The 27351-nt window shown below is 37.2% G+C and overlaps 1 protein-coding gene across 1 annotated transcript in view; it reads left to right on the top strand.

The window, feature by feature from the left end:
• LOC142350275 (ubiquitin conjugation factor E4 B-like) overlaps positions 1 to 27351 on the top strand; it is a 250124-nt gene that overhangs the window by 132601 nt on the left and 90172 nt on the right. The window contains exons 5-6 of the mRNA XM_075402058.1: positions 3493 to 3693; positions 14934 to 15268. Coding sequence (XP_075258173.1) covers positions 3493 to 3693; positions 14934 to 15268 — 536 coding nt within the window. The remainder of the gene's footprint in view (positions 1 to 3492; positions 3694 to 14933; positions 15269 to 27351) is intronic.

The raw sequence follows: 27351 nt of genomic DNA, 5'->3' as shown, positions 1-27351 counted from the left end.
CAGCACCAAAGTGTCTTTCTCTCTTTGGTTTCAACCTCACAAAATGGAACTCCAATTCCAACAAGTTTCTGAAACACGCTTCAAACTAAGATCTTTTGAGGCCAGATCTGTCATCAACTCAACAATATACTGACAATTTTATTATTGAGCAAAAGTTTTTCAAAAAAGGAACGATTGGCAATTTCTCAACACAGCGGAAACTTTTTAGGTTCGTCACTTCCCCCTGATGTTATAACTCCTCTAACAATCAGTGTGAGAAAAATATTGCAAACGGCCTGGAATAGGTGCGAAATAGAGCGAGCCTCCTGATATTCAGCATTTCTCAGACCTTGTTCACTTCTTTCTTACCAGAATGTCAGTATCCCATGTGCTCAAATTATTAGCACAACAATAATCCAGTCAACAGTTCCTCACACGTTAGACGCTTCGGAGTACACACTATCAGCAGTGTCTTATCTGAAGTATGTTGACAAAACTGTTGTTTTTGATGGGTAAAGCTGGAGCAGCTTCGATCAAGAGGATGGATGACCTTTCAAAACCAGGAGCTGCAAGCTGCAGTATATGGTGCACACTTAGCTCAGTTTATCAACGAAGCGCAATAATTTGAAATCAGAAAGTACCTTTTCTGGTCTGATAGTACAACAGGATTCCATTGGTCGAGAACTCTTGAAATGCGTCATTGAATTTACAGTTGCCAAAACTGGGAAAGATTCTCGATCTCTCGTGATCTCAATTGGCACCTCAAAACTTCATCTAAAAATTTTGCTGATGGCGGCACAAAAGGCTATGAAGTTTGACAGATGAAGGCAACTTCTCGTTGGTTAAGCGTACCATCATTTCTCCGCTCCAATTAGATAGAATGGCCGTGACAAGATGTCTTTAAATCTCTTCCAGCTTTGCTCGTAGTACAGCCAATGGAAGCCCATAAACTCAACTGAAAGGTGTGTGATATTTATTACACGCTTTAGCAGCTGGAATCGGCTGATAAGAGCTACTGCTTACTGCTTCTTTTCCGTAACCATTGCAAGAAACGAAGCAAACAAATAGCTCTCTATCTCCCATTCATTGCACTTCTGCGTATAATTGTCTTATCCAGTAATCGCAAATTGAAAACTTTGCAGACGAATTGTCCCCTGTGCGCAAGGGAAAAGAAATTTAACCAATTTGTTTGAAAGACGTTTGTCCATATGTTGACAGCAAAGATCAGCTCCGCGCAAGAGGTTGCTTGTCCAAGGCAATGGTCCGACATCCAATTCTTCTAGATAGTCTTATCCCAATTGTAAAGCTGCTCATCAAAAGCCTTCGCATTATTTACTCTCACTCAGGAAATGAAAAAACCCGCTGCCTGCTCCTGCAATACTATTGGAGTTTCAAATGCCAAGCTGTTTTAAGGCAGACTTTCCGCCAATGCAGTTCTTGTCAATGAGTGATACAAAAAATCTAACAACCACAACTGGCAGATCTACCGAGCGAGCGGTTACCAAGTGAACATTAATTTGTCTTTGCGACGACAGGTCCTTTCCCCGTATCTCAGTGCGGCCGAAACGCTACACGCTATCCACTTCTATTCACTTGCTTTAGAGCTGTCCTTTTGGAGATAACAGAAAACGTGTCTACGGATTCTACAATGATTTACATCCGCAGATTCATTAGTCGCCGTGGTATGCGAAGAAAAATTTTTTCCGACAACGGGAATCTTTTGCAGCTCTTGGTGGCAACTGAAGAGTGTTGTCGAGCTGCTAAGAGCATCAAAATAATTTGCCTCAAAAATCCATATCGTACGTATTGAAATTGAATGGAAGTTCAATCCTTCTCGTGAACCATATTTGTGTGGTAGTTAGGAAAGGCTAATTCAGTTCAAATTGTCTCCGTAAGTAATTTGATCAAGAATATTAACAAACATTATCTACTTTTACTTGACAATTCGATTCTAATATGAACTCTCGTCCTCTCATAAACACTCCGAGTGACACTAATGAGCCACTCCCCTGACACCAAGCCAATTCCTGTTGAGTCGATCCTCATCAATTTTCGACCTGATGTTCCCGAGAAATATTAAAATCTTGGAGAACTTCAGAACACTTGGCCAACCATTTTTGGAAGAGATTCCTTAGAGAATGTCTCACAAACCAGCAAAAGCGTTCTAAATAGACTGAGAATTGTCCGTCTCACAAACCAGCAAAAGCGTTCTAAATAGACTGAAAATTGTCCAAATTCAAAAGTACACGATCTTATTTGGATTTAAAAGGACTTTAAGCCTCGAGGATTTTGGCCACTAGCCGAAATAATAGAAGTATATATACCCTGGTTTGGCTAAAATTGTCAGATCCGTTAAACTCAAAACAGCATATGGCGAAAAGGTTTGCCCTGTTGTTATTTTAAGCAGTGTTCTCGTTTGCTATTTTTTTTATCTTTGAAACAAACGCTTCAGAAAAGTTCATTACAAATTTGCTTTCTCATAGCCGCCGTAGTAAAATGGAGAAAAATCATTGCTTTTTCAAACAGACGATTCAAGCGGCCACAAAAGTTATCCATTTCTTCTTTGCTTACAAAGTCAGTTGAATGACAGAATTGTTTCCGTTTGTCAAATTCTAGATCTTCAGGATGTTTTTGGGATATGGCAAGTCATAGGCTAGATAGAATACGTGTAAGGTGTAGGATTCTTTCGTAAGAGGTGTAAGTTGTAAGTTTAGGTTTGGTAGTTATTTTGGTTAGCAGACGCCTCAGTTGACCTTTTTTCGGTAAGGTGAAAGTTATTATTAGGTTTTGCTAAGGTACCGGTCATAGGTTTCGAACACCCATGCAAGGTTTTGTTCTCTTGTTACACCTTGTATCTAGAAAAAGAAATTTTTTCATGAACATTTTGGCACAGTTGCTACACTGTAGCAACCCTTTACTCCCTCGGAACTTTCGGATAGCTATATTTGCCTCGCGAAAATGTTCATTGAAATTTGTAAATCTGTCCTGTCTAGGTTATGTTTTTGCTTACCGCCAGCTAATTACTCGATCGTTTACGTATCGCATTTATTGTGTATTCGTTAATGGGTTACCAAGTTGGCATTTCAACAAAGCAACGTCTCTAAATTTATGGACTTACTTGACTTTTTTTGTAATCCTGCAAATGGGGCCGGCTAAGTCATCTATACATCATTGATGCCGAATTCATTTGAGATTATCTGTGCACTTTTGTGGATATCCGCCCGAAACAGACCTTCAATGGTTAAGAGAAGGAAGTGACAAATCAAAAACTATCAAAGACAGGCAGTCGAAATTGAACACAAAAACTCTTAAAAACTGAGAACTGATTTGTTTATCTGAACCACCTGTATCCTTTATTAATTCAAATAAACAAAAATGGTTCCCTGAGTAGTCCTAAGGGAGCCAATGCGACAGAGTGCTGCAAATTAAGTTATTTTTAATGAGAAATCTAATTCAACTTGGGCAGATATTAATAGATAAAATGATATGAATACAAGGAATGAATATTTTCAGGTGATTCGGACATACAAACAGCTGAAGGCGGTGTTGGCGGATGCGGAGAAGCAGCAGCAGAGGATGTCCAACTCTTTTGTGGAGGGGAGGATGAGGGACCTGAGAGCACAGCTGGAGAGCTACTACAGGAATGTTGTCACTCTTGGGGCTGTTCTAATGGAGGAGAACCTGCTCAGCATGATATTCCACTTTTACTCAAAGGTACATCTCTCTCTCTCTCTCACTCACTCACACACACACTCTTCCTAGACAGTCGTCACACACTCTTCTTGTAGTTTTTGTCCGCATTGATTTTTACTGTTTTTCAATTTGTGACTTTTTTTCCATTCATTCTTTGTCCTTTCTTGGTCTAGTTTTTTAGCCAGAATTTTTTTTGAATTTAGCTCAGTACTTGTCCTGCTATCTTTATTCTGCAATCTGTTCTTCTATTTTAAAAAAATCAAATTGGAGAATTGACTTTGGTTTCGCCGAAACGGGACGTTGAGCGATAAACCGAGTGGTTTTGCTGCGTGAGTTTTCTTCGCAATCTGATTTTAAAGTAGAACAAGGAGGCTCGGTAATGTGCGATCGACATAAGGTTCCGACCCAGCTCGTCACAATTTTGGCATAATTGTCTACCAAATGAAGAACAGATAGAAAAACCCAAAAATTATTTTTGGGAATCCCAAAATAATCCAAGTTTTTTTTTCAAAAAAAAAGTATGAACGAAAAGCAAATAACTCAGCGAAGTAAAAAAAAATGATGCACTAGATTGATGAGATATGCCAATAATAAGAAAGCGAGTGAAGACGAACAGCAAAATCAAACAACAACAAACATTAATTACATCAAATACTTTATCCGTTTAACAAAACTTAATAACAAAGTCAATATACCGTCAGATAAAGCTGAAACTAAACAAAATTACCAGAAACGATATGGGACCAGTCCATAAAAACGTTTGGTAACAGTTAGAGAAAAAGAACAAAACAGTAAAGTTAAAAAATTCGCTTATTTTTTATAAAACAATTAACTTCAAAGTAATGAAAACCATTAAAAATCAAGTAAAATATCCCACAGGTTTACGATTACCAATGCTTCTATAGAAGGGCCTTAAGACCTGTTCTTATTCATTTTTAATGCGGCTCAAAAGAACAACAAAAAGACCACAAATAAAAATTAATTAAAACTTGCCGGAAAACGCTGATGAAGCGGTAAAGCCATATTTTGGACCTCAAATTTTGTTCGATTGCGCCTTCTTCAGGCACCGATAATGTAGTATGTGGCCTTTCATTAATGAGACTAGGTGACAAGTAGACAAAAAAGGAAAAAGGGCAAAATTAAGTAATACTTTTGATTTTTTTCTAAACAAAATTACTTCCAAAGTCATGCAAGCCATTTAATACATAATGAAATAATTAAATAGGTTCGTTTATTCGTGCAAGGGCATCACTTGAGACCTTCAATTATCCAGAATATGTTTTGCGTCTACAAAAAGACCCTCAATTATGGCAAAAATCAAATTAATTTACTTTGTGAAAAACTGGTGTCAAAGCCAGCAAGGTCATAACGAATTCTTTCAAAATATTGGATTTTGTGACACCAATCCCTTTTGACAGCTTCCTTTGACAACAAACAATGTCATATTTGACCTGTAATTATCAAGACTATGTAACAAAACCACAATAAAAAGAACAAAATTGCGAAGTTTAAGTTTTTTTGGAAAATAATTTTTAAAGTCATGAAAGCCATGAGATATATATATTAATATCAGAATATCGGCTCATGTCTTCTTCCTTGAAAAGGCATTGAAACCTGTCATTATACAGGAAATTTCATACGACTAAAAAGACAAAGTAAAAACAACAGTTAAAGACAAAATTAAAAAATTCAATTAAACTCTTCAAGAAAGAAGTGTCGAAGCCGTTAAAACTATAATCTATATCTTTTAGGATTTTAATATGTTCAATTGTGCCTTATTTTGAACGCCAATAATGTGATATGAGAACTTTCAAAAATGTGATAATGTGTCAAAACTAGAAAACGTGAAAAACTGGCAAATGTCTAAAAATAAAAAAGTCTGAATTCTAGTATCAAAGCCAGAAAACGATAACTTAAGGCTTAAGACCAATATAATGATTAAATTTTAAATCAGTAGAAAGGAGGAGCATTCTTTCTTTGCTGACCCTAAGCTACAAATTGACCAAATTAAGAAAAAATTGAGGAAAAGTTCATTAAGCCATTATTTATTTGGAAATCAAATATTTTTAAAAGTCAAAATAACCAAAAGCTTTCAAGTAAAAAACTAAATTCATTAGCTTGGAGCTGTTGAGGAAGCCAATCGGACCTATCACTCTTGAGCTTTGATTTCATATGTTCTGTTCTTTAATTAATATTAAAAAAATCAATTTTAAAAAAAAGGACTGATTACAATCCGAATTCTTTTTGGATTGTAACAGTCCAATATTGGTCCTGTAATTATCAAGACTATGTAACAAAACCACAATAAAAAGAACAAAATTGCGAAGTTTAAGTTTTTTTTGGAAAATAATTTTTTTTAAAGTCATGAAAGCCATGAGATATATATTAATATCAGAATATCGGCTCATGTCTTCTTCCTTGAAAAGGCATTGAAACCTGTCATTATACAGGAAATTTCATACGACTAAAAAGACAAAGTAAAAACAACAGTTAAAGACAAAATTAAAAAATTCAATTAAACTCTTCAAGAAAGAAGTGTCGAAGCCGTTAAAACTATAATCTATATCTTTTAGGATTTTAATATGTTCAATTGTGCCTTATTTTGAACGCCAATAATGTGATATGAGAACTTTCAAAAATGTGATAATGTGTCAAAACTAGAAAACGTGAAAAACTGGCAAATGTCTAAAAATAAAAAAGTCTGAATTCTAGTATCAAAGCCAGAAAACGATAACTTAAGGCTTAAGACCAATATAATGATTAAATTTTAAATCAGTAGAAAGGAGGAGCATTCTTTCTTTGCTGACCCTAAGCTACAAATTGACCAAATTAAGAAAAAATTGAGGAAAAGTTCATTAAGCCATTATTTATTTGGAAATCAAATATTTTTAAAAGTCAAAATAACCAAAAGCTTTCAAGTAAAAAACTAAATTCATTAGCTTGGAGCTGTTGAGGAAGCCAATCGGACCTATCACTCTTGAGCTTTGATTTCATATGTTCTGTTCTTTAATTAATATTAAAAAAATCAATTTTAAAAAAAAGGACTGATTACAATCCGAATTCTTTTTGGATTGTAACAGTCCAAGATTGGTCCAAAACTAGCCCTGCTAATGCTAATTGTCCATTAGGAATACTTTATTTTAATGAATGTCATAGATGTAGATAATTTGCTAGTTAAAAACACAAAAATAAATTCTGCGTTTTTTTGATAATCAACGAGTAAAGTTAGCAAAAAACGGCAACGTTCTAATTACAGAGCACTCTCAACAGAAGTTGAAATAGAAATAGCCCACTTTGAGTCTACAAAGATTTTATTGGTGTTGTTTTGGGGTGTGTACTTCTGGCAAATTTAATCAAAGTGGACTAAAGAAGCTTATTATAAGCTGTTTTTGATGAAAAAGGCTGAATTTTGAAATATTTAGCCCAAACTTTTGACAAAAAAAATCAAAATAATGAACAATACGTTTTTGTCTCTGAAAACAAAATCAACAACACTATTCTTGAAAATTTTAACAAGTTTATAAGTTTTTGCAAAATTGTCAAAAATTTGGGCCAAAAATGTGAATAAAAACAACGGAATTCACTCTATTTTTGTCAGAAATTTAAACCTCGATAACTCCCTGTAAAACACGAGAATTAAAAAAATCCTTTAATTCCATATTCTACGCTGGACGAGCTTTCTAATGCTACCAGTCTCAACTCTCTACGATTAATATGTCGATCGGCGAAAATTGTCTGAACAAAAAAACCATTCGAGTATATAATTCCTTCCCCCTTTAGAGGGGCCGGAACAATATCGTACGAAATTGGTGTTTGAACAATAATTGGCTTTTTCGATTGTGGTTTTTGTTCACTTGGGACAATTTGACTTTGATTGATGCTATTTTCAGTTTTTGATCAGATTTTCCTCTAAGTGGTTTTTCCTATACATTTTTTGTTCATTATAGGTCTAGCTTTTTTGCTTAGTGAATGAGAATTCTTTGGATTGTAGGTCATGTTTTGTCCTGCTGATGTTTTATTCGTCTGACTGTCGTTTTTTTGTTTTAAATTTCCTCATACAGCATTGCTGAAAAAGTAAAATTTTCTCAATGGTTTCTTCCTGGCACTCACGGCGTTTGCGCTCATGACATCAATTCTCACCGTCTCTAGTAAACATTTGGTCATTTGAGTGCTAGATATGGATCATACGTGACTTACCTCCCTCGAAAAAATTTCTTTGCACTTTAGAACTCAAGTTTATGTTGGCTTAGTTTAAGTCTAACAGAGCTCATAGGTGTAATAAAGGTCCGTAACAAAAAGGCGTCTGCAGAATGATTTTTAATAAGGCTGATTAATTTATCTCTGATTGTTTTCTACATAGTTTTTTGAACAGCGTCGATAACTTCTTAACTTTTATCTGTATCTGTTTATATTATGCGGCACATCTTTGGCCTATTTTCCGTAATCGTTGACTGTTTCTAGGGTAGTTGGCTTTTTAGTACTGAATTGCTCTTCTGGCTTACCATGTACGGTAGGGCTGTGTTGTGCGATGGATAGGAAGAAGATGCTGGGTTTGCATCTCATTCTCGGTTGTTGTAATATGGTCCGATGAACGATTGTTAATAGCCGCCCTCATCTTCTCAGCCGGCTATTATAGCGATCCTATTTTTTTTACAATTCGAAGAATTTGAATTGCATTGGGGTGCTGTCTTTTTACGACTCGAAGAGGAGTATTGGAGAAGTCTTTTTTACGACTCGAAGAGGAGTATGGTAGAAGTCCTTTTTTTAATCAATTTTATTGGAGTGGATTTTGAAGCGGGAAATGAAACACGTGAAAAATTTGGAGTGATTTTGGTGCTGAACAAAAGTGAAGAGCGGAGAGAAAAGAGAATGATTTTTGTTTATACCGCTGTTTTTGAGAGAGCGAAAAATTGATTTGTGAAAAAATTTTCACTCAGCGAGCGAAATTTTTTTTCTTCACGTGCGGCATTTGAAAGCAGTTTTTGCTGCAAATTTTGATGGTTATGAGGTTTGGTTATGATATTGTATTAGTTTTAGGCTTGTTTTGATAGGAATTGAAGGTTTCAAGTAGTTAATTTGAGTTTAATGCTAATTTGGTGGTTTTTGAGCAGTTTTGCTGATTTTCAGACGAAATTTAATGATTTTTGGCATGTTTTTTTGTTTTAATGTTTAAGTGGGATTTGAATAGAAGCTTGTTACTTAAGGAATGTTCAGGTACCAATTGATTAAATTTTTTTCGGCATAAATTAATTTTTTCCTAGGAAAATTGACAGAAAAATTGAGAAATTTTAAACAATTTTTCTTAATTTTTTTGCATTTTTTTCTTTTTTCAAATCTTAAGACAAGTTTCTTAGCCTCTAATGACTTCCTCATTGTTTCGCGAGAATTTCATTGCTCTAATTGCAAATGATCTTTACTCGGCTTCATGTTTCCTTGTACTATTAAAAAAACTCATTAAGTTTTTTTTTCAATTTGTTTTTGAATGCCGTTTCTATTCTTCCTAAATTTTTTTATGGCATTTGTGGAGGTTCAGTATTCATAATAGTTGTTCTAGTTGTTTAGTCATAAGTATGGGCAATTTTCTCCTTCGAGTCGTTTCCGGAATTCTTCGGGCTATGTTTTTTTTATGATCTGTTCACACATTTTCATGATTTTTGAAGTCAAATTGGAGTAGTGATTTTGGTCACGCCGAAACAGGAAGTGGAGCGAAGAAGCGAGTGGTTTTGCGGCTTGAAATTTTTTGCTCTAAATTTAAAGTAGAGTGAGAAAACGGTGTTTGAACAAAAATTCGCTTTCTCGCTAGTGGTTTTTTGTTCACATGCGGCAATTTCACTCTGATTTTTACTGTTTTTACGATTTTTTGGATCGGATTTTTTTTTTCGAAAGCGTTCTCCCTATCCATTAATAGTTCATTCTAGGCCAAGTTTTTTTTGAACCAAATTTCCATTTCTCGCTAGTGGTTTTCTTTTTTCGGATACGGCGTTTTGACATTGATTTTGTTTTTTTTTTTAGTTTTTTTGATCTGTTTTTTTAATAATGATTTTCCCAATTCACTTATTCCTAATTTAGTCCGTTCCAGGTCTAGTATGTTGTTTATTTAATGAAAATTCTTTGAATTGTATGTGAGGACTTGTCCTGCTATGTTTTTTACTGCGTCTGACGCTCTTTTTCATTTTACATTTGTTCGCACAGCAAAGCTGAAGTCAAATTTTCTTAATGACTTCTTCCTCTCACTAACGGCATTTGCGCGCGTGACGTCATTTCTCTTTTTCTCTCTAGCAAAGATTTTAAGATCACTTGCGTGATTAGATTTTGATCATACGTGACTTACCTCACTCAATAAAATGACTCTTGCACTTTACAACTTAAGTTTAATTTGAATTAGTTTATGGTCAAAGGAACTCTTATCTGCAGTGAAGCTCCCGAATAAAATGCTTCTGCGGGATGAATATTAACAAGCTTTATTAGTTTTATCGCTGAATGTTTTTCTCGTCCTCAAAAACGGGATAAACAGTTAGCGCCCAGCGGGCACTAATGCGCTAAGTGCTCTTAGAGCCTTTCAGCTCACTAGTCTTCAAGTATGCGATTCACAGAATCTGTTTTGGAGACTTATACTTATGGTGTAGAGGGCGGTTCTTAGAAATTGATCCCACAACTCGCACCCACCGCCACCACATCAGTCCCCCAATCTAGTTTTGCACTCCTGCGATGCTCCCCCCGATGCGCTCACCTTAAGCCCCTTTAGTTAAGCTGAACTTAACCTCACTAAACCTTGGCTAACCACTGACGAAGCCAATAGCTCGACATTCGTTTGAGAGCAGTTGGCCCGATGTTAGTCGGGTATGTTTTTAATTGCTCTCAAACGAAGTTTGTAGCAATTATGTTAGTCCTGTTGATCTTTCTCTAATGCGATTTTTCGCTTGACCGATTTTTTGTCTGACCCTTTTGACTTTTCGTCCTCAAAAAACGGCATAGACAGGTGGCGAGCAGCGAGCACTAAGTGCTCTTAGAGACTTTCAGTTAACTAGTCTTCAGATATGCGATTTACAGAATCTGTTTTGGAGACTTAGATTTATGTTGTGAAGTGCTGTGCTCCCCCCGCAATCCCCATCCGTGGACATCATGCAGGCCGTAAGGTGCGCTAAGTGCTCTTAGAGCCTTTCAGCTTACTAGTCTTCAAGTAGGCGATTCACAGAGTCTGTTTTGGAAACTTATATTTATGGTGCGAAGGGCGGTTCTTAGAGATTAACCCCCCCCCCCCCCACTGTTGCCACCCCATCAGCACCTGATGCACCCCCAGCTGCGCTCATTTACGCACCTTCAATTAAGCTAAAGCTAGCCTCACTAAACTGTGCCTAGCTACTGTCGAAGCCAAATTTTTTAAATGTTGCAGACGGGATATAAAACAGAATTTTTACTTCTCATTTGAAGCATTTGTCACATTTCTTTTTGAAGCATTTATCATATTTTTCGAGTTTATCTACCTTTATTGTCAGAATATTCTCCTTCAAGACTTTTGCGTGATTTAATTGGCATATTGCATTGTGTCATATATAGCCTTCAGGTTAAAAGCTTTAATAGTTTTCGGAATAATTGTTTTTTTTTGTTTAGTTTGATTCTTTTAATTTCTCAACTTTCGGGATTTCGTCTTTTTGGCTGGGATTGTTCAATTGATCTGCTGGTCAGGTACATTAGGTCTGTTTTTTATTCAATTCCTTGGATTGATGTCAGGACTTGTCCTGCTATGTTTTTTTTTACTTCGTCGAACAAAAAAATGTTTCGCTTTACCTCATTTTGTCGCTTTTTCAACATTTTGCGTGAAATCTTTTTGACTTCTCTAGGCTATTTTCTCTCTTCTCTCATTCTGCTAAAAGTAATTTTGAACATCAGTTGCTCAGCAAAGCAATTCAAAATGAACAGTGTCAGTATAAAAAATTGAAGTCAGAAGTAGAAACGGGATAAACCCATAAAGCCCAATTTTAGATGCCCGCTATTTGAACGTCGTTCCTATAAGTCTTAGTTACCATCTCTAATGCTTATTGGTATTGATAGTAGCCCCTGTAGCCCCTCTCTAAGAAACAGAAGTACGTTATGTTCAACTACGAAATGCCATCAAAATAAATCGGACTTGAAAAATGTTTTTGTACAAAAATCTTTTGTTTTCAATATCTTCTATTCTTTCAATCCCAATCATGCTTGTTTGAATCAACGGCAGCTTTTTTCCGGCAATCTGTCGGGTATGTTTTCCTTTGCGTTCTGGAACACGCATACCACACTTTTATGAGTTTAGTTAATCGTGACGCGATTTAGCGGCGATTGTATCTTTCATAGGAACGCTAATGAAAATATGCTTGCCTTGAGTTGAACTGTTGAGGTCCTCCAATGAGATTGTAAGCATCTTTCACTGCAACCACTGGAAGAAATGATCCCTAGGTTCTCAATACTTGTGCGTCTGCTCCACCATGCGGTGTTTTTTTGTTGTTACATATCTCTGGCGATGCTTTCGCTTAAATAACTAACCTAAGTTCCAGAGTCCACAATTGAATTGAATTCTTCATTTCCATATGAAACTAACTCCCCGTTTTCATCGACGTTCTTTTCAGAATTTGTTCTTTAATACGATTGTTTACTATCAGATTCTAAGTTGCTGCTTTGCTGTATTTTTGTATTTGCTGGTTTAATTGTCTTCAAGAGTGCATTTAAACTTAAGAGCTGTAGTTCTTACAGAATTGTAGCTGATGCATAGCAGTCATAGAGACAGTTTGAGCTAACCGGCTGAACGCAGTCAAAAGGCCTTCTGACTGTAAAGGTTTCTTGTGTAATATTCAGTAGAGCAATTCCTTTTAACGTCTTCTGAAGTAACTCCGAGAGGTCACCGAAAATGACCGAAGCCAAAAGTGTCGACTGGATGATACTTGTTGTGTCGCTTTTTGAGTCTTGCTGTAGTTTTTTTGTCCTGAGCTCTGTTAGGAAAGAAGCAGAATTCATGGCCCCATTTGTAGTTGAACTTGTAGAGGCAGAGATGACATGCCTCCTCGCAGGGATTTACTATCTCTCTCTCTCTGCTCAAAGATTTCTCTGGTCTTGAAGCGTGAATTGAAGAAGCTGTTGGCCACATCAGCTTTTGTCACAAAAGTAGTTTCATTACTCTATTCCAAATCATTAATACCAAATCTGAAGCTTATAGAGCCCCTAGCGTGCGTAAGGACCTTAAATAATTGAAATAAGCTGCAACCTAAGAAGCAAAATCTTTTGAGGATATTTATTCCTATTTGACATATTTGGATATTAATCGTAAACCGAAATGTAGACACAGTATCCTGTATACAGTACATGTTTAATTGCTCTCAAACGAAGTTTGTAGCAATTATAATAGTCCTGTCGGTCTTTTTTTTATGCGATTTTTCGCTTGACCGATTTTTCGTCTGACGCTTTTGACTTTTCGTCCTCAAAAACGGGATAAACAGGTAGCGCCCAGCGGGCATTAAGTGCTCTTAGAGCTTTTCAGCTCTGTTTCAGCTCAAACTGTTTTGGAGACTTATAATTATGGTGTGAAGAGCGGTTCTTAGAGGTTGAAGACCCCCCCCCCCCCCCCCAACTGTTGACTCCCCCCAACCCCCACCGCGCTGTTGCCGCACTACCCGACTGTTGCCACTCCCATCAGCACCTCCCCCATGGCCAGTTACTGAAGAACAACCGGTTGCTAAAAACACGCAAATTTATACAAATTTTCACAATTTTTTTCAAGCTTTTTGAAAATTTTTCACATTTTTGTAAAACTTTTGTCCAATTTTTGAGTTACATCAACCCTAGATGTCAAAGTACCCACTCTATGGTTTAATAATAGGTTAAAGCACAGTTTCTAGTGGTAATAGAATGGTTTCAACCTTTTAACTTTGCGAATTTTTGCAATTTTTTGAAAAAACTTTCAAAATTTTTCAAGGTTTTTGAAAATTTTTGTCGGTTTTTAGGTTTATCCATTCTCAAGAGCCAAGGAGCCTCCTCTAGGTTTTGATGATAGGTTACTGTATAGTTTCTAGACGTAATGCAATTTTTTTTCAAGATTTTAACATCACGAATTTTATCTTTTTTTTTTGAAAAAAGTAGCATTTTCTAATTTTTTTAAACATTTATAGTCATTATTCAAGATTTTTCAGCCTCATGGTTCAGAAAACCTGCTTAAGGTTTTGATAATTTGTGGCTGCATAGTTTTTAGTGGTAAGGGAATGGTTTTCAACCTCCTCCAGAGTTTGATAACGAGTTATTTTATAGTTTCTAGATGTGATGGAGTGTTTTTAAACATTTTAACATTTAACGAGTTTTAGCATTTTTTTGAAAAATTTTCGGCAATCTTTTTTTTGAAATTGTCATTTTTGTGAGGTTTTTCCTCAATTTAGTATCATGTTCCAAGTGTATGGATCCTTATGAGCCAGTGAAACTGTTTAAGGCTGGAAATAGGCATACTAGATGGTATCTTGAGACAATGGAATGGTGTTCTGAGTTTTTGCAAGATTTTGTTAAAATTTGCAATTGTTCTAAAATTTTTTGAATATTTTTTCCTTTCTGAGTTTAACGATCATTACTGGCCAACGAAGCTTTTACAGTCTTGCAGATGGATTACGTGAAAAAAATCCGGAGACAAAAAATGTTATTGAACATGTTCTTTACTGCGAAATGTGGAAACTTTTCTTTGGAATTTTGCACTTTAAGTTTTTTTTCTATATGATTTAGTTACTAACAAGTTTAGAAAACTTGAAGTTGTAGAGTCGAATCTCATCATGAAAAAAATTCCTAGCTCTCTCTCGCTCTCTCTGTGTTAGCTGGAGTTTGTTTCCTTCTCCTTCTCGCTCACGTTTAAGCTCTCTCTCTCTCTCTCTCTCTCTCTCTCTCTCTCTCTCTCTCTCTCTCTCTCTCTCTCTCTCTCTCTCTCTCTCTCTCTCTCTCTCTCTCTCTCTCTCTCTCTCTCTCTCTCCTCTCTCTCTCTCTCCTTAATTCTTTTGTTGATGCGGCTGCTATATGGCGTGATGCCATCGTCTATTACCCTAATCTCAGGCCCCTTCAATCAAGCTAAATCTATCCTCACTAAACATTGGCTAGGTACTGACGAAGCCAACCGCTCGCCGGTCGTTTGAGAGCAATTCGCCCGACGTTAGTCGGTTATGTTAGAGATTGCTCTCAATAAACGGAATGAGTTGGTAGTAAGTAAGTATAACGAAATGTAGTAAGTATACAGTATACAGTCAGTACAAGACTTGTTTCAGGTTATGGATCTGCTGCTGATGATGGTATCTGAGCCATCTTCTACAAAGGATATCTTTGGAAGTGTCCAGACCCCGGTTCTGCCACTGGCACAACAAGTGTCCAAGCAGTTTGCGGCGTTCCCCTCTTTCATAATTGAAGACGTGGCTGACTTTGTGAACTTTGTGGTGCGTCACTCGCCCAGTACTGTGAGCACAGATACAGTTAGTGGGAGATCTCTGGTGAACTTTCTAGTGACATTCTCATGCAGTCCCAACTACATATCCAATCCTTACCTCGTGGCCAAACTGATTGAGATCATCTTCTACCTTAATCCAACCTCTAATACTCTCAACTCGTAAGTCTCTCTCTCACACACACATGCACGTACACTTACTACGCATACATGCATAACCCACTCACCTCAACGCATCAGATATAATCAATATATAATCAATGCATAAGAGAGTAAATGCCGCCTATTCAAAAGTGCTTTGGAATGATGAAGTTATCAACTACACAGGATCAACTCATACCAAACAAAATCTGACATTAAGGCAGGAAAGTTATTAACGAATAACAAGTAAATTACAAAGAACTTTCACATTCAAAATAGCAGCTATGAGAGAGAGAGAGAGAGATCGCAAGCGTGCAAAAAACATGTAAAAAAATTGTGCTCAGGGAGCAAAATGGTTTGATCACGTGTGGTTTCCTCAAAGCAGTTTTGTTGAGTTTTCAATAAAATTTTTTTGAGTAAAGTTTTCTAAATCATTTTGATAAGTAACTGCAAGTTTGGGAGCCCTTTTGTTCTTCACAATCATGAATTAGACTTTTACATACAATCTTGAGCTATGTTTGTAATTTGCTTGTTTTAGACGCATTTCAGTGGTTTTTTAGTAAGCTTTTTAGTTTTGTTTGCGCATCGAAGCGAAAGAGAGGGGCTACTTTTCGTTTTTATTTAAATCTACAGAATTTATTGCTTGAGAAAGGTGAGCTGTTCATAAAATTGGAAAAACAGAAGAAGAATGGGGGTGGTTTTAAGTTATTGATAAAGACTAATTCTATGATTAATTACGCTCAAGCGAAGTTTGTAGCAATTAATTATATTAGTCTTGTTGGTCTTTTTCATGCGATTTTTGTGTGAAGCATTTGACTTTTCGTCCTCAAAAATGAGATAAACAGGAGCGCCACGCGAGCATTAAGTGCTCTTAGAGCCTTTCAGCTCAATAGTCTCCAGATGTGCGATTCTCAGAAACTGTTTCGGAGACTTAAACTTCTGGTGTGAATGGCTGTTCTTGGAGGTTGACCTCGAAAACACCTCCCACTGTTGCACCTCCATGGTTAATTGCTCTCAAACAAAGTTTTTAGCAATTAATTATATGAATGTTGTTGGTCTTTTTCATGCGATTGCGATTTTTTGTCTGAACCATTTGATTTTTGGTCCTAAAAAAACTGGACGAACAGAAACTGTTTCGGAGCCCTACAACCCCCCCCCCACTGTTGCCCCCCTCATCATTCCATCGGTAACCCCCCGCTGCGCTCACCTTACTCCCCCTCAATTAAGCTAAAGTTATCCTCACTAATCCGTGGCTAGCTGCTGATGGAGCCAACAGCTCGACGGTCGTTTTTGAGAGCAGTTCGCCCGACGTTAGTTGGTTATGTTTATTAATGGCCGCCGCAGCTTCTGAACCGGCTATTACAGAGCTCCTAATTTTTATGCTTCGCCGAATAAAAATTTGTTGCTGTAAGTTCACAGCTTCTTCAACATTTTGTGTGAATTCTTTTGGGTTTCTCTAGGCTAATTTCCCTCTTCTCTTTCTTCTAAAAGTGTTTTTAGACTGCAGTTGCTCAGCAAAGCAATTCAAATTGATCAAGTCATTATCAAAAAACAATTCAGAAATAGAAACGAGATAAACCCAGATAGCCCAATATTAGATGCCCGTTTCTTAAACTTTGTTCTTAGTTATCATCTCTAATGCTTTTTGTTATTGATACTAGCCTCTGTGTGGTGTCACTACGAACAGGAGTACGTTGAGCTCCAAAATGACATCAAAATTGTTCGCACTTTAAAATTGTTCGTTAAAAATCAATTTTTACTATTTCTTTTTTGTTTGCGCATCTTAGCGAAAAAAGATAGGGGCTTCCTTGATTTTTTGTAAAAGTCTAAAAATTTTATTGCTTGATGAAAGGGAACTATTTCAGAAATTGGGGAAGAAAACAGGAAAATAATGGAGGGGGAGGGGTTGGTTTTAAGTTATTGAGAGTCGTCCTCATCTTCTCAATGGGCTATGATAGCGCTCCTGTTTTTTACTACTTGGAACAAAAATTTGTTTTGCTTTACCTATTTTGCCGCTTTTCGAGATTTTGCGTGATTTTTTTTGCTTCTAAAGGCTAGTTTTACTCTTGTCTTTCCACTGAACGAGCTTTTAAACAGCAATTGCTCAACGAAGCATTTAAAAATGAACAGAGTCGGTATAAAAAACGAAATCAAAAATAGAAACGGGATAAACCCATAAAGCCCAATTTTAGATGCCAGTTACTGGAACTTTGTTTTTAGTTACCATCTCTAATGCTTATTGTTATTGATACTATCCCCTGTGTGGTCTCACTACGAAACAGGGGAATGCTCAATTCAAAAATGTAATCAAAATAGTCCGCTTTTTATAATTGTTTGTTATAAAAACTTTTTTCCACTAGATTTTCTTTCAATCCCAATCTTGGTTATGGAAATCAACGGCGGCTTTTTTCCGGCAATCTGCCGGGTAGGTTTAAATATAGTTCATATTAGCCTGTTGTTCCGACTTTAGCTAAGCATTGTGTTATCATGAATCCCATCATGAGAAAATCTGACCGGTTTAAATTTGCATTCTGAGTGTATTAATGTATCCCAGTTTTCTGATCGTTTTATTTAGAAAGAGAAAGATCTAGAATGAGAGAGAGAAAGAGAGAAAGTGCGATAGTGTGAGCACGCAAGCGCGCAAAAAACATGAAACATTTTTTGCTCACGGAGAAATGTGGTTTGATTACGTGTGGTTTTTCAAATCAGTCTTTATGATTTTTCAATAAATTTTTTTGAGTAAAGTTTTCTAAATTATTTTGATAAGTAACTGCAAGTTTGGGAGTCCTCTTATTCTTCACAATCATAAATTAGACTTTTACATACAATCTTGAGCTATGTTTGTAATTTGCTTGTTTTAGACGCATTTCAGTGGTTTTTTAGTAAGCTTTTTAGTTTTGTTTGCGCATCGAAGCGAAAGAGAGGGGCTACTTTTGCTTTTTATTTAAACAGAATAATACAGAATTTATTGCTTGAGAAAGATGAGCTATTCAAAAAATTGGAAAAACAGAAGAATGGGGGTGGTTTTAACTTATTGATAAAGGCTAATTCTATGATTAATTACGCTCAAGCGAAGTTTGTTGCAATTAATTATATTAGTCCTGTTGGTCTTTTTCATGCGACTTTTGTGTGAACCATTTGACTTTTCGTCCTCAAAAATGAGATGAACAGGAGCGCAACGCTGGCATTGAATGCTCTTAGAGCTTTTCAGCTCATTAGTCTCCAGGTGTGCGATTCACAGAAACTGTTTCGGAGACTTAAACTTCTGGTGTGAAGGACGGTTCTTGGAGTTTGAACCCAACAACAACCCCCCCACTGTTGCCCCTCTCATCATTCGATCGGTGACCCCCCGCTGCGCTCACATTACGCCCTTTCAATTCCGCTAAAGTTATCCTCACTAAACCGTGGCTAACTACTTACGAAGCCAACAGCTCGACGTTCGTTTGAGAGAAGTTCGCCCGAGGTTAGTCGGTTATGTTATTAATAACCGCATCAGTTTCTGAGCCGGCTATTATAGCGCTCATAATTTGTTGTTACTTCGTGAAAGGAAAATTTTTCGCTCTACCTTAGTTCACAGCTTGATCAGCATTTTGTGCGTGAAATCTTTTTGCCTCTCTAGGCTAGTTTCACTCTTCTCTCGTTCTTCTAAAAGTGTTTTTGGACAGCAGTTGCCCAGCAAAGCAATTCAAAATGAACAACTTACTATCAAAAAGTGAAATCCGCAATAGAAACGGGATAAACCCATGAAACCCAATTTTAGATACCCGTTACTCGAACTTTGTTTTTGTTACCATCTCCAATGCTTATTGGTACTAATACTATCCCCTGTGTGGTCTCACGGCGAAACGCGGGAATGCTCAGCTCAAAATTGACATCAAAATAATCCGCTTTTTATAATTGTCTGTTATTAAAAAACCTTTTTTTCCACTAGCTTTTCTTTCAATCCCAATCTTGGTTATGGAAATCAATGGCGGCTTTTTTCCGGCAATCTGCCGGGTAGGTTTAAATATAGTTCATATTTGCCTGTTATTCCGACTTTAGCTAAGCATTGTGTTATCATGAATCCCATCATGAGAAAATCTGACCGGTTTAAATTTGCATTCTGAGTGTATTAATGTATCCCAGTTTTCTGATCGTTTTATTTAGAAAGAGAAAGATCTAGAATGAGAGAGAGAAAGAGAGAAAGTGCGATAGTGTGAGCACGCAAGCGCGCAAAAAACATGAAACATTTTTTGCTCACGGAGAAATGTGGTTTGATTACGTGTGGTTTTTCAAATCAGTCTTTATGATTTTTCAATAAATTTTTTTGAGTAAAGTTTTCTAAATTATTTTGATAAGTAACTGCAAGTTTGGGAGTCCTCTTATTCTTCACAATCATAAATTAGACTTTTACATACAATCTTGAGCTATGTTTGTAATTTGCTTGTTTTAGACGCATTTCAGTGGTTTTTTAGTAAGCTTTTTAGTTTTGTTTGCGCATCGAAGCGAAAGAGAGGGGCTACTTTTGCTTTTTATTTAAACAGAATAATACAGAATTTATTGCTTGAGAAAGATGAGCTATTCAAAAAATTGGAAAAACAGAAGAATGGGGGTGGTTTTAACTTATTGATAAAGGCTAATTCTATGATTAATTACGCTCAAGCGAAGTTTGTTGCAATTAATTATATTAGTCCTGTTGGTCTTTTTCATGCGACTTTTGTGTGAACCATTTGACTTTTCGTCCTCAAAAATGAGATGAACAGGAGCGCAACGCTGGCATTGAATGCTCTTAGAGCTTTTCAGCTCATTAGTCTCCAGGTGTGCGATTCACAGAAACTGTTTCGGAGACTTAAACTTCTGGTGTGAAGGACGGTTCTTGGAGTTTGAACCCAACAACAACCCCCCCACTGTTGCCCCTCTCATCATTCGATCGGTGACCCCCCGCTGCGCTCACATTACGCCCTTTCAATTCCGCTAAAGTTATCCTCACTAAACCGTGGCTAACTACTTACGAAGCCAACAGCTCGACGTTCGTTTGAGAGAAGTTCGCCCGAGGTTAGTCGGTTATGTTATTAATAACCGCATCAGTTTCTGAGCCGGCTATTATAGCGCTCATAATTTGTTGTTACTTCGTGAAAGGAAAATTTTTCGCTCTACCTTAGTTCACAGCTTGATCAGCATTTTGTGCGTGAAATCTTTTTGCCTCTCTAGGCTAGTTTCACTCTTCTCTCGTTCTTCTAAAAGTGTTTTTGGACAGCAGTTGCCCAGCAAAGCAATTCAAAATGAACAACTTACTATCAAAAAGTGAAATCCGCAATAGAAACGGGATAAACCCATGAAACCCAATTTTAGATACCCGTTACTCGAACTTTGTTTTTGTTACCATCTCCAATGCTTATTGGTACTAATACTATCCCCTGTGTGGTCTCACGGCGAAACGCGGGAATGCTCAGCTCAAAATTGACATCAAAATAATCCGCTTTTTATAATTGTCTGTTATTAAAAAACCTTTTTTTCCACTAGCTTTTCTTTCAATCCCAATCTTGGTTATGGAAATCAATGGCGGCTTTTTTCCGGCAATCTGCCGGGTAGGTTTAAATATAGTTCATATTTGCCTGTTATTCCGACTTTAGCTTTGCATTGTGTTATCCCAGTTTTCTGATCGTTTTATTTAGAGAGAGAGAGAGAAAGAGAGAGAGAGAGAGCCATAGTGCGAGAGCACGCAAGCGCACAAAAACATGGAAATTTTTTTGCTCACGGGGAAAAGTGGTTTGATTACGTGTGGTTTTTCAAATCAGTCTTTTTGATTTTTCATTAAATTTTTGAATAAAGTTTTCTAAATCATTTTGATAATTAACTGCAAGTTTGGGAGTCCTCTTATTCTTCACAATCATGAATTAGACTTTTACATTCAATCTTGAGCTATGTTTGTAATTTGCTTGTTTTAGACGCATTTCAGTGGTTTTTTAGTAAGCTCTTTAGTTTTGTTTGCGCATCGAAGCGAAAGAGAGGGTCTACTTTTGCTTTTTATTTAAATCTACAGAATTTATCGCTTGAGAAAGGTGCGCTATTCGAAAAATTGGAAAAACAGAAGAATGGGGGTGGTCTTAAGTTATTGATAAAGGCTAATTCTATGATTAATTACGCTCAAGCGAAGTTTGTAGCAATTAATTATATTAGTCCTGTTGGTCTTTTTGATGCGATTTTTGGGTGAACCATTTGACTTTTCGCGCTCCTGAGAGAAACAGAAGCGCCACGCTGGCATTGAATGCTCTAAGAGCCTTTCAGCTCATTAGTGTCCAGATGTGCGATTCACAGAAACTCTTTCGGAGACTTAAACTTTTGGTGTGAAGGGCGGTTCTTGGAGTTTGACACCGACAACACCCCTACCCCCCCCCCCCTCCCACTGTTACCCCCCTCATCATTCCATCGGTGACCCCAGCTGCGCTTACCTTACGCCCTTTCTATTAAGCTAAACTTATCCTCACTAAACCGTGGCTAACTACTTCCGAAGCCAACAGTTCGAAGTTCGTTTGAGAGAAATTCGCCCGGCGTTAGTCCGTTATGTTATTAATAACCGCATCAGGTTCTGAGCCGGCTATTATAGCGCTCATAATTTGTTGTTACTTCGTCAAAGAAAATTTCTCGCTTTACCTTTGTTCACTGCTTGATCAACATTCTGCGTGAAATCGTTTTGACCTCTCTTGGCTGGTTTCACTTTTCTCTCATTCTTTTAAAAGTGTATTTAGACTGCAGTTGCTCAGCAAAGCAATTCAAAATAAACAAGTAAGTATCAAAAACCAAATCAGAAATAGAAGTGGTATAAACCCATAAAGCCTAATTTTAGATGCCCGTTACTTGAACTTTGTTTTTAGTTACCATCTCTAATCCTTATTGGTATTATTACTAGCCCCTGTCTTTCTCTTTTGTTTGCGCATCTTAGCAAAAAAGAGATGGCTTCTTTTGATTTTTAAACAACTCTACAAATTTTTTTGCTTGAGAATGGGGAGCTATTTAAAAATTTGTAAGGAAAACAGGAAAAGATTGGCGGGTGGTTTTAAGTTCTTAATAAAGGCTAATTCCATGGTTAATTGCTCTCAAACAAAGTTTTTAGCAATTAATTATATGAATGTTGTTGGTCTTTTTCATGCGATTGCGATTTTTTGTCTGAACCATTTGATTTTTGGTCCTAAAAAAACTGGACGAACAGAAACTGTTTCGGAGCCCTACAACCCCCCCCCCCCCACTGTTGCCCCCCTCATCATTCCATCGGTGACCCCCGCTGCGCTCACCTTACGCCCTTTCATTTCCGCTAAAGTTGTCCTCACTAAACCGTGGCTAACTACTTACGAAGCCAACAGCTCGACGTTCGTTTGAGAGAAATTCGCCCGACGTTAGTCCGTTATGTTATTAATAACCGCATCAGTTTCTGAGCCGGCTATTATAGCGCTCATAATTTGATGTTACTTCGAAGAACAATTTCTCGCTTTACTTAGTTCACTGCCTGATCAACATTTTGCGTGAAATTGTTTTCACCTCTCTAGGCTGGTTTCACTCTTCTCTCATTCTTCTAAAAGTGTATTTGGACTGCAGTTGCTCAGCAAAGCAATTCAAAATAAACAAGTAAGTATCAAAAACCAAATCAGAAATAGAAGCGGTATAAACCCATAAAGCCTAATTTTAGATGCCCTGCCCGTTACTTGAACTTTGTTTTTAGTTACCATCTCTAATGCTTATTGGTATTAATACTAGCCCCTGTCTTTCTCTTTTGTTTGCGCATCTTAGCGAAAAAGAGATGGCTTCTTCTGATTTTTAAACAACTACAATTTTTTTGCTTGAGAATGGGGAGCTATTTAAAAATTTGGAAGGAAAACAGGAAAAGATTGGCGGGTGGTTTTAAGTTCTTAATAAAGGCTAATTCCATGGTTAATTGCTCTCAAACAAAGTTTTTAGCAATTAATTATATTAACGCTGTTGGTCTTTTTCATGCGATTGCGATTTTTTGTCTGACCCATTTGATTTTTGGTCCTAAAAAAACTGGACGAACAGAAACTGTTTCGGAGCCCTACAACACCCCCCACTGTTGCCCCCTCATCATTCCATCGGTGAGCCCCGCTGCGCTCACCTTACGCCCTTTCAATTCCGCTAAAGTTTTCCTCACTAAACCGTGGCTAACTACTTACGAAGCCAACAGCTCGACGTTCGTTTGAGAGAAGTTCGCCCGACGTTAGTCGGTTATGTTTTTAATAACCGCATCAGTTTCTGAGCCGGCTATTATAGCGCTCATAATTTGTTGTTACTTCGTCAAAGAAACATTTCTCGCTTTACCTTAGTTCAAAGCTTGATCAACATTTTGCGTGAAATCGTTTTGACTTCTCTGGGCTGGTTTCACTCTTCTCTCATTCTTTTAAAAGTGTATTTAGACTGCAGTTTCTCAGCAAAGCAGTTCAAAATAAACAAGTAAGTATCGAAAAACCAAATCAGAAATAGGAACGGTATAAACCCATAAAGCCTAATTTTAGATGCCCGCTACTTGAACTTTGTTTTTAGTTACCATCTCTAATGCTTATTGGTATTAATAATAGCCCCTGTCTTTCTCTTTTGGTTGCGCATCTTAGCGAAAAAGAGATGGCTTCTTTTGATTTTTAAACAACTCTACAAGTTTTATTGCTTGAGAAAGGGGAGCTATTTAAAAATTTGGAAGGAAAACAGGAAAAGATTGGCGGGTGGTTTTAAGTTCTTAATAAAGGCTAATTCCATGGTTAATTGCTCTCAAACAAAGTTTTTAGCAATTAATTATATTAATCCTGTTGGTCTTCTTCATGCGATTGCGATTTTTTGTCTGACCCATTTGATTTTTGGTCCTAAAAAACTGGACGAACAGAAACTGTTTCGGAGCCCTACAACACGCCCCCACTGTTGCCCTTTCATCATTCCATCGGTGACCCCCCGCTGCGCTCACCTTACTCCCTTTCTATCAAGCTGAACTTATCCTCACTAAACCGTGGCTAACTACTTCCGAAGCCAACAGTTCGAAGTTCGTTTGAGAGAAATTCGCCCGGCGTTAGTCCGTTATGTTATTAATAACCGCATCAGGTTCTGAGCCGGCTATTATAGCGCTCATAATTTGTTGTTACTTCGTCAAAGAAAATTTCTCGCTTTACCTTTGTTCACTGCTTGATCAACATTCTGCGTGAAATCGTTTTGACCTCTCTTGGCTGGTTTCACTTTTCTCTCATTCTTTTAAAAGTGTATTTAGACTGCAGTTGCTCAGCAAAGCAATTCAAAATAAACAAGTAAGTATCCAAAAACCAAATCAGAAATAGAAGTGGTATAAACCCATAAAGCCTAATTTTAGATGCCCGTTACTTGAACTTTGTTTTTAGTTACCATCTCTAATGCTTATTGGAATTAATAATAGCCCCTGTCTTTCTCTTTTGGTTGCGCATCTTAGCGAAAAAGAGATGGCTTCTTTTGATTTTTAAACAACTCTACAAGTTTTATTGCTTGAGAAAGGGGAGCTATTTAAAAAATTGGAAGGAAAACAGGAAAAGATTGGCGGGTGGGTTTAAGTTCTTAATAAAGGCTAATTCCATTTTTAATTGCTCTCAAACAAAGTTTTTAGCAATTAATTATATTAATCCTGTTGGTCTTCTTCATGCGATTGCGATTTTTTGTCTGACCCATTTGATTTTTGGTCCTAAAAAACTGGACGAACAGAAACTGTTTCGGAGCCCTACAACACGCCCCCACTGTTGCCCTTTCATCATTCCATCGGTGACCCCCCCGCTGCGCTCACCTTACTCCCTTTCTATCAAGCTGAACTTGTCCTCACTAAATCGTGGCTAACTACTTACAAAGCCAACAGCTCGAAGTTCGTTTGAGAGAAATTCGCCCGGCGTTAGTCCGTTATGTTATTAATAACCGCATCAGTTTCTGAGCCGGCTATTATAGCGCTCATAATTTGTTGTTACTTCGTCAAAGAAACATTTCTCGCTTTACCTTAGTTCAAAGCTTGATCAACATTTTGCGTGAAATCGTTTTGACCTCTCTGGGCTGGTTTCACTCTTCTCTCATTCTTTTAAAAGTGTATTTAGACTGCAGTTGCTCAGCAAAGCAATTCAAAATAAACAAGTAAGTATCGAAAAACCAAATCAGAAATAGGAACGGTATAAACCCATAAAGCCTAATTTTAGATGCCCGCTACTTGAACTTTGTTTTTAGTTACCATCTCTAATGCTTATTGGTATTAATAATAGCCCCTGTCTTTCTCTTTTGGTTGCGCATCTTAGCGAAAAAGAGATGGCTTCTTTTGATTTTTAAACAACTCTACAAGTTTTATTGCTTGAGAAAGGGGAGCTATTTAAAAATTTGGAAGGAAAACAGGAAAAGATTGGCGGGTGGTTTTAAGTTCTCAATAAAGGCTAATTCCATGGTTAATTGCTCTCAAACAAAGTTTTTAGCAATTAATTATATTAATCCTGTTGGTCTTCTTCATGCGATTGCGATTTTTTGTCTGACCCATTTGATTTTTGGTCCTAAAAAAACTGGACGAACAGAAACTGTTTCGGAGCCCTACAACACCCCCCACTGTTGCCCCCTCATCATTCCATCGGTGAGCCCCGCTGCGCTCACCTTACGCCCTTTCAATTCCGCTAAAGTTGTCCTCACTAAACCGTGGCTAACTACTTACGAAGCCAACAGCTCGACGTTCGTTTGAGAGAAGTTCGCCCGACGTTAGTCGGTTATGTTATTAATAACCGCATCAGTTTCTGAGCCGGCTATTATAGCGCTCATAATTTGTTGTTACTTCGTCAAAGAAACATTTCTCGCTTTACCTTAGTTCAAAGCTTGATCAACATTTTGCGTGAAATCGTTTTGACTTCTCTGGGCTGGTTTCACTCTTCTCTCATTCTTTTAAAAGTGTATTTAGACTGCAGTTGCTCAGCAAAGCAATTCAAAATAAACAAGTAAGTATCGAAAAACCAAATCAGAAATAGGAACGGTATAAACCCATAAAGCCTAATTTTAGATGCCCGCTACTTGAACTTTGTTTTTAGTTACCATCTCTAATGCTTATTGGTATTAATAATAGCCCCTGTCTTTCTCTTTTGGTTGCGCATCTTAGCGAAAAAGAGATGGCTTCTTTTGATTTTTAAACAACTCTACAAGTTTTATTGCTTGAGAAAGGGGAGCTATTTAAAAATTTGGAAGGAAAACAGGAAAAGATTGGCGGGTGGTTTTAAGTTCTTAATAAAGGCTAATTCCATGGTTAATTGCTCTCAAACAAAGTTTTTAGCAATTAATTATATTAATCCTGTTGGTCTTCTTCATGCGATTGCGATTTTTTGTCTGACCCATTTGATTTTTGGTCCTAAAAAACTGGACGAACAGAAACTGTTTCGGAGCCCTACAACACGCCCCCACTGTTGCCCTTTCATCATTCCATCGGTGACCCCCCGCTGCGCTCACCTTACTCCCTTTCTATCAAGCTGAACTTATCCTCACTAAACCGTGGCTAACTACTTCCGAAGCCAACAGTTCGAAGTTCGTTTGAGAGAAATTCGCCCGGCGTTAGTCCGTTATGTTATTAATAACCGCATCAGGTTCTGAGCCGGCTATTATAGCGCTCATAATTTGTTGTTACTTCGTCAAAGAAAATTTCTCGCTTTACCTTTGTTCACTGCTTGATCAACATTCTGCGTGAAATCGTTTTGACCTCTCTTGGCTGGTTTCACTTTTCTCTCATTCTTTTAAAAGTGTATTTAGACTGCAGTTGCTCAGCAAAGCAATTCAAAATAAACAAGTAAGTATCAAAAACCAAATCAGAAATAGAAGTGGTATAAACCCATAAAGCCTAATTTTAGATGCCCGTTACTTGAACTTTGTTTTTAGTTACCATCTCTAATGCTTATTGGTATTAATAATAGCCCCTGTCTTTCTCTTTTGGTTGCGCATCTTAGCGAAAAAGAGATGGCTTCTTTTGATTTTTAAACAACTCTACAAGTTTTATTGCTTGAGAAAGGGGAGCTATTTAAAAAATTGGAAGGAAAACAGGAAAAGATTGGCGGGTGGGTTTAAGTTCTTAATAAAGGCTAATTCCATTTTTAATTGCTCTCAAACAA

This window comes from Convolutriloba macropyga, chromosome 12 (assembly GCF_964194025.1).
Source record: "Convolutriloba macropyga chromosome 12, txConMacr16.3, whole genome shotgun sequence".
Taxonomy (NCBI): domain Eukaryota; kingdom Metazoa; phylum Xenacoelomorpha; order Acoela; family Convolutidae; genus Convolutriloba; species Convolutriloba macropyga.
The sequence above is the reverse complement of the archived record's forward strand: the minus strand, read 5'-3'. Positions and strand labels throughout refer to the sequence as shown.